General features: G+C 48.7%; 1 protein-coding gene across 2 annotated transcripts in view; it reads right to left on the reverse strand.

Moving 5' to 3' along the window:
• The window catches only part of CRY2 (cryptochrome circadian regulator 2), a 59,535-nt gene that overhangs the window by 19,239 nt on the left and 22,996 nt on the right, over positions 1-17,300 (reverse strand). For both annotated transcript variants that reach the window (XM_063944321.1, XM_063944320.1), the window contains exons 4-6: positions 11,548-11,732; positions 1,617-1,705; positions 893-1,033 (exon numbers count right to left, since the gene is read on the reverse strand). In XM_063944321.1, coding sequence (XP_063800391.1) covers positions 893-1,033; positions 1,617-1,705; positions 11,548-11,732 — 415 coding nt within the window. The remainder of the gene's footprint in view (positions 1-892; positions 1,034-1,616; positions 1,706-11,547; positions 11,733-17,300) is intronic.

The raw sequence follows: 17,300 nt of genomic DNA on the forward strand, positions 1-17,300 counted from the left end.
CACACCCTGCTTTCTATTCAAAATAGCGAGGAGATGTGCTGTATAACGTGCACCATTCTCTCAGTACACGGAGCTATATGGAGATTTTGAATAAAGTAAAGTACTACTGATTTGTGGACTTAGCGGTACTAAAACGTACCCATCACAGTACCAACCAACAAGACTCAGGCACATGCCATAGCTAGTAAAGATTTAAAAAAATGAAGTAAACCAATTAAATAACAATCAATGACATGGATGAGACAGGAGGCCACAGGACCCTATTGAACGGATAAGGCGCAAGCTCCGGGATATTGCTCATTAAACGGTATACTGTGCCTAGCGGACAGATCAACGCGTATAAACTATTTATAGAGCAGCGAGACGTTCTAAAGATGAGAGGGAAAGGAAATACGGATGTGCCGAGACGCTCGTACACACTGACAAATGTAACAGAGACATCATCCAGGGAAACTGCATTAGTCGATTGGAGGAGTCAAGAAAATGTATATTTTAGTATTTGATTTCTTATAAAACATGTGCTATTAAACACAAACCTAGACGTAAGAAAAAAATTATCGATGTTAAGGAATCCTTATGGGCCCTGCACACAGTGTGATGTGCCGCCGAGGTGCCAGCCAGCCGATACGGTGGCGGGGTCGGGTGGGGGGTGACGGGGTGGGGTGTGTTAAGTTTCTTCACTCCCCCCTTCACCTGGCTCCATAGTCCTGCATGCTAATATGGAACGAGATTGACCATATTGGCCTGCATGCACAGCCGACGGGGCACCAGCGATGAACGCTGAAAGATATGAACGATGTCTCGTTCATTAATGAGGGAGATCGTTCATATCTTTCAGTGGTATCGCCCAGTGTGTAGGGCCTATAAGATGTATAAGATGTAACGGACTCACCTTCTGATACAGCTCTCGTAGTCGATAATAAAAGAGTCGGCAGGAGAGACAGCCGAAGCGCAAGTAGGGACTAAGACCCGTAGGGCTCGCCAGCAGAGACGTTGCGTTCATTCGCGGCCGCTCGTAATTTGCCACCCAAGCCTGGAACAGAAACATTGGAATAAAGTTATTGTAAAACCTAAAAGTTATTTACCAGCATCACTAAAAGGTGGAAAGCTACACTAAAACCATCGCGGCCAACCAGAAGATCACCTTTCCGCTCTGTTCGCATATAAACCTTAGGCTAGGGCCACACACACACACACAGCGGCCAAGTGGGCCCCGCTGAACGGGAGGGGGATATGTGTGCACATAGATCCTGTTCTGCGAGATTCCGCAGAAAAGGTTCCAGCCAGTGACACAGGATTTTAATGGAACACAATGCATCACATTGTATGTGTTCACATTGAAATCCCACCCTCCTGTCATCCGGCCCAACCGCAGCCGGCGGCGGGAGTGCCGCACATGTGCAGTCACCTTGCGGCCAAGCGGGTCCCACTGAACGGGACACGCTTGGCCAGCTATGTGTGGCCCCAGCCTTAGTGACAGAGCTTTACATTGTCTTTTAATGTGAAATGTTTGGCTGCCATCTGCCCTGGGCGCCAAAAAGATTTTATGATTTTTCACTTTGAACAGAAAATGCCATTGAAGCAGCACAAGTGTGCAATAATGTTTATTTACTTACCTTCCGTTCCAAGTGTCTGTCTAGACGGGCCAGAGCCTCTGTTTCCCCTCCTGGCCACACAGCGGCTCCCTGACTGTCACATGGGAAGCCTGACACACAACAAGAGACATTACATGATCACTTTGGGATAGGTTATTGGCACACTAGTTACCAGCCCTTCAAAATAACGGAACATCATTACAGTAATGTCAGCGCAGGCAGCTGTGCGCGCCTGAACAGACCAACAACTAAATTGCTCGGTGGCCACCGGCGTGCAAAACACTTGAATTCCCCCCATAGAGGTGAGGAGCAGCGTTAGCCTTTTATTATATAGGATTTCTGGTTATTTATTCAGCATTGCATCATCACGTTTAGCAAGAATTGTTGTTAGAGGTTTACGTCCTCATTTTCTAATAAACAATACACCTTACAAGTCTGAACAAGGAGGACGCAGTTCGTGAAAATCACATTTAACGTTTTGGCGCCTCTTCAGTGCTGAAAAAGCACCATAAGAGAAACATTTTCATGACCGTATTCATCCTTTCTTGTGGCTGGGCCTTATTGGTACTGAAGGAGCGTGTAAGGGGAGTAAGGACATGGGGCCTAATTCAGAGTTGATCGCAGCAGCAAATTTGTTAGCAGTTTGGCAAAACCATATGCACTGCAGGGGGGGCAGATGTAACATGTGCAGAGAGAGTTAGATTTGGGTGGGGTGTGTTCAAACTGAAATATACATTGCAGTGTAAAAATAAAGCAGCCAGCATTTACCCTGCCCAGAAACAATACAACCCACCCAAATATAACTCTCTCTGCACATGTTACATCTGCCCCACTGCAGTGCACATGGTTTTGCCCAACTGCCAACAAATTTGCTGCTGCTGTGATCAACTCTGAATTACCCCCATGGACTGGTATAGTAGAGACATCAGGTGGAAACTTAAGGCAGACCACGAGATTCCTCCTCCCCCATCTCTTATCCTCACACTGATCCCTGCTGCCAGCAGCAGCCCTGGTGAGAGAGTATAGATTATGGGGTATATGCAATTGCGGTCGAATTCCCGAAATTGTCGAATTTCGGGAATTTTTCGCCAAAATAAATAAATAAATAGACAATGCAATTCAGTACTTTCCGACAAAAAAACGGACTTTCAAAATTCGACTTTTTGAAATTCGACTTTTGACAAATTCGACTTTTTTGCAATGATACACATGCTGCAATTCGACCAAAGTCTATTCAATGGAAGTTTGGAAATTCGACAACAGTGCTTTTAGACAGTAAATTCGTCATTTTCAATCCGCCACACTTTGGAGGGTGAAAGCAATAAAAAAAATTTAAAACATGTTTTTTTTGGTGTTTTTTTTTTTGGTAATAGCATATCTATTTATATTAGAAGGGATTAGGTACTTGGTTTGTCTTTTTTGGAGGCACAAGTATTTTTTATATATTTTTAAAAATATATATATATTTTTTTTTTATAGCTGGAACGGTAAAATCAAGGAAAAAAACGGCGTGGGGTCCCCCCTCCAAAGCATAACCAGCCTCGGGCTCTTCGAGCTGGTCCTGGTTCTAAAAATGCGGGGAAAAATTTGACAGGGGATCCCCCGTATTTTTAAAACTAGCACCGGGCTCTGCGCCTGGTGCTGGCGCAAAAAATACGGGGGACAAAAAGAGTAGGGGTCCCCCGTATTTTTTACACCAGCATCGGGCTCCACTAGCTGGACAGATAATGCCACAGCCGGGGGTCACTTTTATACAGTGCCCTGCGGCCGTGGCATTAAATATCCAACTAGTCACCCCTGGCCGGGGTACCCTGGGGGAGTGGGGACCCCTTCAATCAAGGGGTCCCCCCCCAGCCACCCAAGGGACAGGGGTGAAGCCCGAGGCTGTCCCCCCCATCCAAGGGCTGCGGATGGGAGGCTGATAGCCTTGAGAAAAACGTCAGAATATTGTTTTTTTTTCCAGTAGTACTACAAGTCCCAGCAAGCCTCCCCCGCAAGCTGGTACTTGGAGAACCACAAGTACCAGCATGCGGGAGAAAAACGGGCCCGCTGGGACCTGTAGTACTACTGGGGGAAAAATACCCAAATAAAAACAGGACACACACACCGTGACAAGTACAACTTTATTACATACTGCCGACACACACATACTAACCTATGTTGACACGCCGACTGCCAGAGTCTCCGACGATCCGAGGGTACCTGTGAAAAAATTATACTCACCTTCCAGCGTCCAGAGATAAATCCACGTCCAGAGTATAATCCAGGTACTTGGCAAAATAACAAAACGCAAAAACCCGTGCCAGCGGACTGAAAGGGGTCCCATATTGACACATAAGACCCCTTTCCCCGAATGCAGAGACCTCTCCGTGACAGCTGACACTGAAAGGTCTCTTCAGCCAATCAGCGAGTGCAACGTCCTTGCACTCTGCTGATTGGCTCTGAGCTCAGACAGCGCATCGCAAAGCCTCTCCATTATATTCAATGGTGGGAACCTTGCGGTTAGCGGTGGGGTCACCCGCCGGTCAGCGGCTGACCGCGGGTAACCCCCCCGCTGACGGCAAAGTTCACACCATTGCAAGTAATGGAGAGAGCTGTGCGATGCGCTGTCACAGCACAGACAGCGCACAGCCAATCAGGTGAGCGCCACGTAGTAGCGCTTCCTGATTGGCTAAAGGGACCTCAGTGACAGGAGTCACGTGGGTTCCCGGCACATTCGGGGAAAGGGGTCTCATGTGTCAATATGGGACCCCTTTCAGTCCGGCATATGGTCGGGTATGCGGTTTGTTTTTTTAACAAGTACCTGGATTATACTCTGGACGTGGATTTATCTCTGGACACTGGCAGGTGAGTATAATTTTTTTCACAGGTACCCTCGGATCGTCGGAGACTGTGCCAGTCGGCGTGTCAACATAGGTAAGTGTGTGTCGGCAGTGTGTAATAAAGTTGTACTTGTCACGGTGTGTGTCTCCTGTTTTTATTTGGGTATTTTTTTTCCTGTAGTACTACAGGTACCAGCGGGCCCGTTTTTCTCCCGCATGCTGGTACTTGTGGTTCTCCAAGTACCAGCTTGCGGGGGAGGCTTGCTGGGACTTGTAGTACTACTGGAAAAAAATAAGAATTTACTTACCGATAATTCTATTTCTCGGAGTCCGTAGTGGATGCTGGGGTTCCTGAAAGGACCATGGGGAATAGCGGCTCCGCAGGAGACAGGGCACAAAAAGTAAAGCTTTAGGATCAGGTGGTGTGCACTGGCTCCTCCCCCTATGACCCTCCTTCAAGCCTCAGTTAGGTACTGTGCCCGGACGAGCGTACACAATAAGGAAGGATTTATGAATCCCGGGTAAGACTCATACCAGCCACACCAATCACACTGTACAACCTGTGATCTGAACCCAGTTAACAGTATGATAACAGCGGAGCCTCTGAAAAGATGGCTCACAACAATAATAACCCGATTTTTGTAACTATGTACAAGTAATGCAGATAATCCGCACTTGGGATGGGCGCCCAGCATCCACTACGGACTCCGAGAAATAGAATTATCGGTAAGTAAATTCTTATTTTCTCTATCGTCCTAGTGGATGCTGGGGTTCCTGAAAGGACCATGGGGATAATACCAAAGCTCCCAAACGGGCGGGAGAGTGCGGATGACTCTGCAGCACCGAATGAGAGAACTCCAGGTCCTCCTTAGCCAGGGTATCAAATTTGTAGGATTTTACAAACGTGTTTGCCCCTGACTAAATAGCCGCTCGGCAAAGTTGTAAAGCCGAGACCCCTCGGGCAGCCGCCCAAGATGAGCCCACCTTCCTTGTGGAATGGGCATTTACATATTTTGGCTGTGGCAGGCCTGCCACAGAATGTGCAAGCTGAATTGTATTACACATCCAACTAGCAAAAGTCTGCTTAAAAGCAAGAGCACCCAGTTTGTTGGGTGCATACAGGATAACAGCAAGTCAGTTTTCCTGACTCCAGCCGTCCTGGAACCTATATTTTCAGGGCCCTGACCACATCTAGCAACTTGGAGTCCTCCAAGTCCCTAGTAGGCGCAAGACACCACAATAAGCTGGTTCAGGTGAAACACTGACACCACCTTAGGGAGAGAACTGGGGACGAGTCCGCAGCTCTGCCCTGTCCGAATGGACAAACAGATATGGGCTTTTTTGAGAAAAAAAACCACCAATTTGACACTCGCCTGGTCCAGGCCAGGTCCAAGAGCATGTTCACTTTTCATGTGAGATGCTTCAAATCCACAGATTTGACTGGTTTTAAACCAATGTGTTTTGAGGAATCCCAGAACTACGTTGAGATCCCACAGTGCCACTGGAGGCACAAAAGGGGGTTGTATATGCAATACTCCCTTGACAAACTTCTGGACTTCAGGAACTGAAGCCACTTCTTTCTGGAAGAAAAATCGACATGGCCGAAATTTGAACCTTAATGGACCCCAATTTGAGGTCCATAGACACTCCTGTTTGCAAGAAATGCAGGAATCGACCGAGTTGAAATTTCTTCGTGGGGCCTTCCTGGCCTCACACCACGCAACATATTTTCGCCACATGTGGTGATAATGTTGTGCGGTCACCTCCTTTCTGGCTTTGACCAGGGTAGGAATGACCTCTTCCTGAATGCCTTTTCCCCTAGGATCCGGCGTTCCACCGCCATGCCGTCAAACGCAGCTGCGGTAAGTCTTGGAACAGACATGGTACTTGCTGAAACAAGTCCCTTCTTAGCGGCAGAGGCCATAAGTCCTCTGTGAGCATCTCTTGAAGTTCCGGGTACCAAGTCCTTCTTGGCCAATCCGGAGCCATGAGTATAGTTCTTACTCCTCTACGTCTTATAATTCTCAGTACCTTAGGTATGAAAAGTAGAGGATGGAACACATACACCGACTGGTACACCCACGGTGTTACCAGAACGTCCACAGCTATTGCCTGAGGGTCTCTTAACCTGGCGCAATACCTGTCCCGTTTTTTGTTCAGACGGGACGCCATCATGTCCACCTTTGGTAATTCCCAACGGTTTACAATTATGTGGAAAACTTCCCCATGAAGTTCCCACTCTGCCGGGTGGAGGTCGTGCCTACTGAGGAAGTCTGCTTCCCAGTTTCCATTCCCGGAATGAAACACTGCTGACAGTGCTATCACATGATTTTCCGCCCAGCGAAAAGTCCTTGCAGTTTTTGCCACTGCCCTCCTGCTTCTTGTGCCGCCCTGTCTATTTACGTGGGCGACTGCCGTGATGTTTTATCCCACTGGATCAATACCGGCTGACCTTGAAGCAGAGGTCTTGCTAAGCTTAGAGCATTATAAATTTACCCTTAGCTATATTTATGTGGAGAAAAATCTCCAGACTTGATCACACTCCCTGGAAATTTTTTCCTTGTGTGACTGCTCCCCAGCCTCTCGGGCTGGCCTCCGTGGTCACCAACATCCAAAACTGAATGCCGAATCTGCGGCCCTCTAGAAGATGAGCACTCTGTAACCACCACAGGAGAGACACCCTTGTCCTTGGATATAGGGTTATCCGCTGATGCATCTGAAGATGCGATCCGGACCATTTGTCCAGCAGATCCCACTGAAAAGTTCTTGCATGAAATCTGCCGACTGGAATTGCTTCGAAGGAAGTCACCATTTTTTTACCATGGCCCTTGTGCAATGATGCACTGATTTTAGGAGGTTCCTGACTAGCTCGGATAACTCCCTGGCTTTCTCTTCCGGGAGAAACACCTTTTTCTGGACTGTGTCCAGAATCATCCCTAAGCACAGGAGACTTGTTGTCGGGATCAGCTGCGATTTTGGAATCTTTAGAATCCACCCCTGCTGTTGTAACAGTATCCGAGATAGTGCTACTCCGACCTCCAACTGTTCCCTGGACTTTGCCCTTATCAGGAGATCGTCCAAGTAAGGGATAATTAAGACGCCTTTTCTTCGAAGAAGAACCATCATTTCGGCCATTACCTTGGTAAAGACCCGGGGTGCCGTAGACAATCCAAACGGCAGCGTCTGAAACTGATAGTGACAGTTCTGTACCACGAACCTGAGGTACCCTTAGTGATAAGGGCAAATTTGGGACATGGAGGTAAGCATCCCTGATGTCTCGGGACACCAGATAATCCCCTTCTTCCCGGTTCGTTATCACTGCTCTGAGTGACTCCATCTTGATTTGAACCTTTGTAAGTGTTCAAATTTTTTTAGATTTAGAATAGGTCTCACCTAGCCTTCTGGCTTCAGTACCACAATATAGTGTGGAATAATACCCCTTTTCGTGTTGTAGGAGGGGTAATTTAATTATCACCTGCTGGGAATACAGCTCGTGAATTTTTTCCCATACTGCCTCCTTGTCGGAGGGAGACCTTGGTAAAGCAGCCTTCAGGAGCCTGCGCAGGGGAAACGTCTCGACATTCCAAACTGTACCCCTGGGATACTACTTGTAGGATCCAGGGGTCCTGTACGGTCTCAGCGTCATGCTGAGAGCTTGTCAGAAGGGTTGGAACGCTTCTGTTCCTGGGAATGGGCTGCCTGCTGCAGTCTTCTTCCCTTTCCTCTATCCCTGGGCAGATATGACTCTTATAGGGACGAAAGGACTGAAGCTGAAAAGACGGTGTCTTTTTCTGCAGAGATGTGACTCAGGGTAAAAACGGTGGATTTTCCAGCAGTTGCCGTGGCCACCAGGTCCGATGGACCGACCCCAAATAACTCCTCTTCCTTTATACGGCAATACACCTTTGTGCCGTTTGGAATCTGCATCACCTGACCACTGTCGTGTCCATAAACATCTTCTGGCAGATATGGACATCGCACTTACTCTTGATGCCAGAGTGCAAATATCCCTCTGTGCATCTCGCATATATAGAAATACATCCTTTAAATGCTCTATAGTCAATAAAATACTGTCCCTGTCAAGGGTATCAATATTTTTAGTCAGGGAATCCGACCAAGCCACCCCAGCTCTGCACATCCAGGCTGAGGCGATCGCTGGTCGCAGTATAACACCAGTATGTGTGTATATACTTTTTATGATATTTTTCCAGCCTCCTGTCAGCTGGCTCCTTGAGGACGGCCCTATCTATAGACGGTACCGCCACTTGTTCTGATAAGCGTGTGAGCGCCTTATCCACCCTAAGGGGTGTTTTCCAACGCGCCCTAACTTCTGGCGGGAAAGGGTATACCGCCCATATTTTCTATCGGGGGGAACCCACGCATCATCACACACTTCATTTAATTTATCTGATTCAGGAAAAACTACGGTAGTTTTTTCACATCCCACATAATACCCTCTTTTGTGGTACTTGTAGTATCAGAAATATGTAACACCTCCTTCATTGCCCTTAACGTGTGGCCCTAATAAGGAATACGTTTGTTTATTCACCGTCGACACTGGATTCAGTGTCCCTGTCTGTGTCTGTGTCGACCGACTAAAGTAAACGGGCGTTTTAAAACCCCTGACGGTGTTTTTGAGACGTCTGGACCGGTACTAATTGTTTGTCGGCCGTCTCATGTCGTCAACCGACCTTGGCGCGTGTTGACATTATCACGTAATTCCCTAAATAAGCCATCCATTCCGGTGTCGACTCCCTAGAGAGTGACATCACCATTACAGGCAATTGCTCCGCCTCCTCACCAACATCGTCCTCATACATGTCGACACACACGTACCGACACACAGCACACACACAGGGAATGCTCTGATAGAGGACAGGACCTACTAGCCCTTTGGAGAGACAGAGGGAGAGTTTGCCAGCACACACCAAAAACGCTATAATTATATAGGGACAACCTTATATAAGTGTTTTCCCTTATAGCATCTTTTTTATATATTTCTAACGCCAAATTAGTGCCCCCCCTCTCTGTTTTAACCCTGTTTCTGTAGTGCAGTGCAGGGGAGAGCCTGGGAGCCTTCCCTCCAGCCTTTCTGTGAGGGAAAATGGCGCTGTGTGCTGAGGAGATAGGCCCCGCCCCTTTTTCGGCGGCCTCGTCTCCCGCTCTTAACGGATTCTGGCAGGGGTTAAATATCTCCATATAGCCCCCGGAGGCTATATGTGAGGTATTTTTAGCCAAAAAAGGTTTTCATTTGCCTCCCAGGGCGCCCCCCTCCCAGCGCCCTGCACCCTCAGTGACTGCCGTGTGAAGTGTGCTGAGAGGAAAATGGCGCACAGCTGCAGTGCTGTGCGCTACCTTAAGAAGACTGAGGAGTCTTCTGCCGCCGATTCTGGACCTCTTCTCGTTTCAGCATCTGCAAGGGGGCCGGCGGCGAGGCTCCGGTGACCATCCAGGCTGTACCTGTGATCGTCCCTCTGGAGCTAATGTCCAGTAGCCAAGAAGCCAATCCATCCTGCACGCAGGTGAGTTCACTTCTTCTCCCCTAAGTCCCTCGTTGCAGTGATCCTGTTGCCAGCAGGACTCACTGTAAAATAAAAAACCTAAGCTAAACTTTTCTAAGCAGCTCTTTAGGAGAGCCACCTAGATTGCACCCTTCTCGGCCGGGCACAAAAATCTAACTGAGGCTTGGAGGAGGGTCATAGGGGGAGGAGCCAGTGCACACCACCTGATCCTAAAGCTTTACTTTTTGTGCCCTGTCTCCTGCGGAGCCGCTATTCCCCATGGTCCTTTCAGGAACCCCAGCATCCACTAGGACGATAGAGAAACAATATTCTGTCATTTTACTCAAGGCTATCAGCCTCCCATCCGCAGCCTTTGGATGGGGGGGGGACAGCCTCGGGCTTCACCCCTGGCCCTTGGGTGGCTGGGGGGGGGGGGGGGGGGACCCCTTGATTGAAGGGGTCCCCACTCCCCCAGGGTACCCCGGCCAGGGGTGACTAGTTGGATATTTAATGCCACGGCCGCAGGGCGCTGTATAAAATTGACCCCCGGCTGTGGCATTATCTGTCCAGCTAGTGGAGCCTGATGCTGGTGTATAAAATACGGGGGGACCCCTACTCTTTTTGTCCCCCGTATTTTTTGCACCAGTATCAGGCGCAGAGCCCGGTGCTGGTTTTAAAAATACGGGGGATCCCATGTCAATTTTGTCCCCGCATTTTTAGAACCAGGACCAGCTCGAAGAGCCCGAGGCTGGTTATGCTTTGGAAAGGGGACCCCACGCCATTTTTTTCCGGGTTTTTCCCGTTTTTACCAGTTTTTTTTTAATTCGCGGCAAAATCCGGCAAATCGGCCGTTTTTCGCCAGCGGGAATGTCGAATCCGTTTTTCATTGAATATGGTGAATTCCGGCAGCCACCTGCCGGAATTCACCTGTCGAATTGTGTCGAATTAAAAAACGGCGATAATTTGCCGCGATTCGCCGTGAATTGCATATACCCCTATATACCTGCAGTATGTACGTGATGGCAACTTCTCAGAACACAATGCTTTTCACAGCAAGAACCAGGGCCCAGCTTATTCACAGGCGAGTTTTGAGAAACTGGATCTAGAACAGCCCTGGGCCATAAGATGCAATGAAGGATTTCCTATGCCCCTGTTTACATTTTGTCAATAAGAAATCAGGGTTTAGTATGTACTAGATGCAGAAGACCAAAATTATTAAACAGATCCATCACATAGTCGACAGCCTAAAACCTAGATAGGTTACATTCTGGTTCGGACACGTAGGCGGTGTCCATTTTTAGGACGTTGATGGGAATAAATGCACTGAACCAATATCTCACCATCTACAATTACTGCATCCACTGTGTCTAGATTGCCGGTAAGAATCCTGAAGGTTTAACCTAATGGACTGGAGCAGTGAGTAAGGACTTCACTTTACTGAACAAGGGGGAGATTTATAAAAGCGTGGAGAGAGACAAAGAACCAATCAGCTCATGTAAAATGACAGTTAAAAGCTAATTGATTAGTACTTTATCTCTCTCCAAGATTTGATCAATCTCACTCCCGGTCTGCGTGCATAAGAACAGTGCTTTTAGAGTTGCTTCTGCTGCGATGTCACTAACGCCTTACCGAGTTCCTCCAGCGACGGCACACCGTAGGTCTCATCGTGCGTGCTCTTGATCTCGGCTCGGGAGTTTTCCACCTGCTGTCTTGTGACGCTCGGCACTGGTCTACGCGGCAGCTCCATGCGGCTGATGATGGCTTGGAATCGTTTGTAAGTTAGTGGAGGGCTGTTACCGTTCAGTTGAATAATTCTGTGTATAGAATAAATACATGAGAATATTTTAAAATCTTGCGATTAATAATAATGGTTTTAAGAGTACAGTACAATGACCGGTACCGACACTGTATCAGGATTCACCGGGAGAGAATCCAAAAGTCTTCAGCAATTAATCTGTTGCAGACACAACACCACACTTCAATATAATATGTTTCTGCCATAATCAGAATTCTAAGCCGACAAGCTACACTGACTTCATAAATAATAATAAAACAAATAGGATTTGAATTACCTACTGGTAAATCCTTTTCTCATGGTCCATAAGGGATATTGGGGGAATCTAGTACGATGGGTATAGATGGGGTCCAAGGAGCCAGTGCACTTTAAATTTCTTCAACTGGGTGTGCCGACTCCTCCCCTCTATGCTCCCTCCCACAGGCAGTTATAGGGAAAACGTGCCCAAAGGAGTAGGGACATCTATGAGAGAAGGAGATTTATAAACCAGCACACCACTAACTTATAATAAAATAACCAGCAACGGCTGGCAACAACAGCAGCAACAGCTGAACAGGTAACCATATAACGAGAACCTTCAGAAAAGTCAACGCACTGAGGCGGGCGCCCAATATCCCTTATGGACTACGAGAAAAGTATTTACCGGTAGGTAATTAAAATCCTATTTTCATTAGCATCCATAAGGGATATTGGGGGAATCTAGTAAGATGGGGACGTCCCAAAGCTTCCAGAATGGGCAGGAACGTGTGGAGACTGCTGCCGCACCACCTGCCCAAACTCAGTATCAAACTTGTAGAACTTCACAAAAGTGTTCTTCCCCGACCAGGTAGCAGCTCGGCAAAGTTGTAAGGCCGAGACTCCACGGGCAGCCGCCCAGGGAAAACCCACTGATCTTGTATAGTGGTCCTTCAGAGATTTAGGTAAAGGTAAGGCCTGTTGAATAGTACGCCTAATCAAACGAGCAATACCTCCGGAGGAGCAGAAGCGTCAGAACTGGATGGAATCACAATCAGCTGGTTCAAGTGAAACGCAGAAACAACCTTCGGCAGGAACTGCTGCCTAGTGCGGAGCTCCGCTCTGACCTTGTAAAAGACCAAGTACGGACTTTTACACGACAAGGCCCCCAATTCTGAGACACGTCGAGCAAAAGCTAATAACATCACTGTCTTCCACGTGAGGTACTTGTCTTCAACAGTAATCAGAGGTTCAAACCAGGAGGACTGAAGAAATTCCAACACTACATACAGATCCCAGGGTGCCGTAGGCGGCACAAAAGGCGGTTGGAGGTGGAGTACCCCTTGCAAGAAGGTCTGAACTTCTGGCAACACTGACAATTTCTTCTGGAAAAAAATGGAGAGGGCTGAAATCTGGACCTTAATTAGAACCCAGACGTAAGCCCTTATCCACACAAGCCTGCAGGAAACGTAAAAAAAGTCCCAAGTTAAACTCAGCAGGCGGATACGTGCGTTCCTTGCACTAAGAGACAAATCTCTTCCAGATATGATGATAGTGTTTTGACATCACATGTTTCCTGGCCTGAACCATGGTAGCAATAACCTTCTTGGAAAGGCACTTGTGAGCTAGGATGTTCCGCTCAACCTCCTTGCTGTCAAACGAAGACGCCGTAAGTACGGGTAGACGAACGGTCCTTGTTGAAGATCTCTTCGTAGTGGTAGAGGCCAAGGGTTTTCGAAGGACATGTCCACAAGATCCGCGTACGAAGCCCCCCAAGGCCACTCCGGGGCAATTAGAATTGCCTGGACTCCCCGATTACTGATGCGCTTGAGCACCCTTGGGAGCCACGGAATCGGAGGAAACAGGTAGACCAGCCGGTAAGGCCAAGGCGACGTCAGTGCGTCTACTGCTCTCGCCTGAGGGTCCCTGGTTCGTGAGCAATACCAGTGAAGCTTCTTGTTGAGACGAGAAGCCATCATGTCTATTTGCGGGCAGTCCCACCAGTTGATGACCTGCCGGAACACCTGCTGGTGGAGTCCCCACTCCCCCGGGTGGAAATCGTGACGACTCAGGAAATCCGCTTCCCAGTTGTCCACACCTGGAATGAAGATTACTGACATTGCTCTTTGCATTTCTTTCCGACCAGAGGAGTATCTTCGACACCTCTCGCATGCAGGCTCTGCTTTTTGTCCCTCCTTGTCGATTGATGTACGCCACTACTGTGGCGTTGCCCGACTGCATCTGGATTGCGTGATCCTTGAGCAGAGGAGAGGCTTGAAGCAGTGCATTGTAAATCACCCGAAATTCCAGAATATTGATTGGAAGAAGACTTTTGTGGGCTGACCACCTGCCCTGGAACTACGCCCCTTGGGTGACAGCTCCCCATCCTCGTAGACTCGCATCTGTTGTGAGGAGGGTCCAATCCTGAATTTCGAAACTCCGGCCCTCCAGTAGATTGGAGGACTGCAGCCACCACAGGAGGGAAATTCTGGCCTGAGGCGACCGCTGTATCATTCGGTGCATCTGTAGATGTGAACCGGACCATTTGCTCAGGAGCTCCAGCTGAAAAGTTCTAGCATTAAACCTGCCATATTGGATCGCCTCGTAGGAGTGACCATCTTCGCCAACAATTTTATGCAAAGATGGATGGAAACTCGAGCAGGTCGGAGTACCATGCGGACCATCTCCTGAAGTGTTCTCGCCTTGTCTTCTGGTAAGAACTCCTTCCGTAAGTTGAGGATCCACCCATGGTCTGACAGAAAATGGATAGTGCGGTCGATATAGAGCAATAAAAGCTCCCAGATCTTGCTTTTATCAGAAGATCGTCCAGGTAAGGGACAACATTGACCCCCTGTACCCGGAGTTGGAACATCATCTCCACCACCACCTTCGTGAATACCCTCGGGGTTGTGGACAGGCCGAAGGGCAGTGCCTGGAATTGGAAGTGATCTTTCAGCAGGGCAAACTGCAGGTACGTCTGATGCGGCGGACAAATCAGAATATGGAGGTAGGCATCCTTGATATCCAAGGAGGCCATGAATTCCTGTTCTTCCAGGCCCGCAATCCCTGCTCGCAGGGATTCCATCTTGAACGTGAACACCTTCAAATAAGGATTCAAGGATTTCAGATTCAAAATGGGTCTTACCGAACCTTCCGGTTTCGGCACCAAATAGGTTGGAGTAAAACCCCTTGCCGCGTTGCGGTATTGGTACTGGAACAATGACGTGGGACTGGACCAACTTTTGGATAGCCTGTTACAACGTAACTTGCATAACCCCCAAAGCTGGTAAGCTTGATTTGAAAAATCGTTGGGGAGGAGTACTGTCGAACTCCAGGTTGTAGCCCAGGTATCCTGGCAGGAAGTCTCCCAGATGCGGCTGAAGTGACGCAGTCGAACTCCCACCTCGAGATCCCCTCGGGGTGGGTGGGCACCGTCATGCCGAGGCCTTAGCGGAAGCAGAACTGGTGGTCTGTTCCTTACCTCTGGTGCCTCTAGTCCAGGCATGTCCAAACTGCGGCCCTCCAGCTGTTGTGAAACTACACATCCCAGCATGCCCTGACACAGTTTTGCTGTCAGAGAATGCTAAAGCTGTGTCAGGGCATGCTGGGATGTGTAGTTTCTCAACAGCTGGAGGGCCGCAGTTTGGACATGCCTGCTCTAGTCGCATTGGAGGCACCTCTGGCCTTAGATCGAAATCTGTGAGACTGAAAGGACTGGACGGACGGCCCCAGAGGGGAGAAACGTGGATTTCCCAGCCGGAACTTTGGAAATCCAGGTATCCAATTCAACCCCAAAGAGCCATTCCCCAGAAAAGGGGAGGGATTCTACACTACGTTTGGATTCTGCATCCGCAATCCACTGACACAACCACAAGGCCCTGTGTGCGACACTGCCATGGCAGAAGTCCTAGCATTAATGTTCCCCATCTCCTTGAGCGAATCACAGAGGACACGTGCAGTGTCCTGAATGTGTTTTAGGAGGGTCACCATAGTGATCAAGGGCATATCCCCCGAGAGGCCCCCCTGAATTTGGGTGGCCCAGGAATGAATGGCATGGGCAGTGGCGTAAGTTCGTCCCAGTAGCCCGGAGGCAAGATAAATATTGGTGCCCCCCTAATATTTAGATAAGTGTGTGTGTGTGTGTGTGTGTGTGTGTGTGTGTGTGTGTGTGTGTGTGTGTGTGTGTGTGTGTGTGTGTGTGGAGTGTTCTGAAAAAAAGTGTATATACTGTATATATACACATTTCATAGTCTTATTTTAAAATCGCACATTTCTTAGTAGTCATACCCAGGATTAGAACCCATGACCTGTTACACTGACTGCAGGCACTTTACTGATGGAGCTATTTGCTCCTGCACAGGAAGCATGAAAATTCTAACTATATGAAGTTACGTGTAATTGTCAGAGAAGTAACTTCATATAGTTCGAATTCTCATATTTTCTATACAGGAGCAAGTAGCTTCATCAGTAAGGTGTCTGCTTCCAGTGTAATAGGTCATGGTTTCTAATCCCGGGTATGACACTTGTAAAATGTGTACAGAAAGTATAATAAAAAAAGAGTGTGATTTGTAAGGTGCAGGGACCAGTGAGGAAGTTGGCCACTGATAAGATAGTAGCAGCTATCAACTTAATTCAATGGTGTCACAGAATGGGAGGAGAGGTGCCCCCTTCAGAGCAGGAGCCCGGCGGCAGATGACTCCGTTGCCTCCTAGAGTTACGCCTCTGAGCATGGGTCATCCAGCAACCCGCAATGACCGGCCTTTGTGAGACACCTGCTGCCATGTAAATAGATTTGAGTGTAGTCTCTATCTTCCTATGCCCAGGATCCTTCATGGTAAAGGAGCCCGGGGCAGGCAGCACCGCCTTTTTGGACAGGCGAGAGACTGACACATCCACCACAGGGGGTTCTCCCCCTTTGCTACACCCTGTACCAGATATCCAGCATGGCTGAGGAATCAGGAAGCACTGTGTGTGCCGAGAACGGCTGCAGTAAGCAGAGGAAGGCGCCAAAACGCCTCTGGTCCCGCTCTGATGTAGCTCCACCCCCTCCAATGGTGCCGGAGATGCACGGATATATTTATACTGGCAAAGTCTCCTTACAGCTAAAAAACATCACATCACAAGTGCTAGTTCTAGCGGTTTTGTGCCAGTCTACATGGTGGATCTTAGTGGGACCACCTGGGAGGGTCCCGTACGCCGCACCTGTGGTCAGCCGCACTTGAACCGGGGGACCCCCCTAGTGGGGCCCCCGGTGTGTACTCACCACCTTCAGGCAGCGTTAGGGGTGTATGGCGTGCTGCGGCTGTGACAGCCAAGGCGCAGTGCCCCGCTGAACAACAACCCCTTAGGACGGTGGTCCTGCAGGGAGAAAACGGCTCTGCACCTCGTAAGACCAGTGACCATCTTCCCCCTAACCCCCACGGTGCAGGTATGCTGCTGCCCAAACAGCATACCGAAAATAACAAACAGAAAAAAGAAATTGAAGAAAACTCTCTGGGCATTTTTTCCTAAACTGCCTGTGGGAGGGGGCATAGAGGGGAGGAGCCAGCACACACAGTTGAAGAAATTTAAAGTCCACTGGCTCCTTTGGACCCCGCCTATACCCATCATACTAGATTCCCCCAATATCCCT

The sequence above is a fragment of the Pseudophryne corroboree genome, chromosome 11 (assembly GCF_028390025.1).
Source record: "Pseudophryne corroboree isolate aPseCor3 chromosome 11, aPseCor3.hap2, whole genome shotgun sequence".
Lineage (NCBI taxonomy): Eukaryota > Metazoa > Chordata > Amphibia > Anura > Myobatrachidae > Pseudophryne > Pseudophryne corroboree.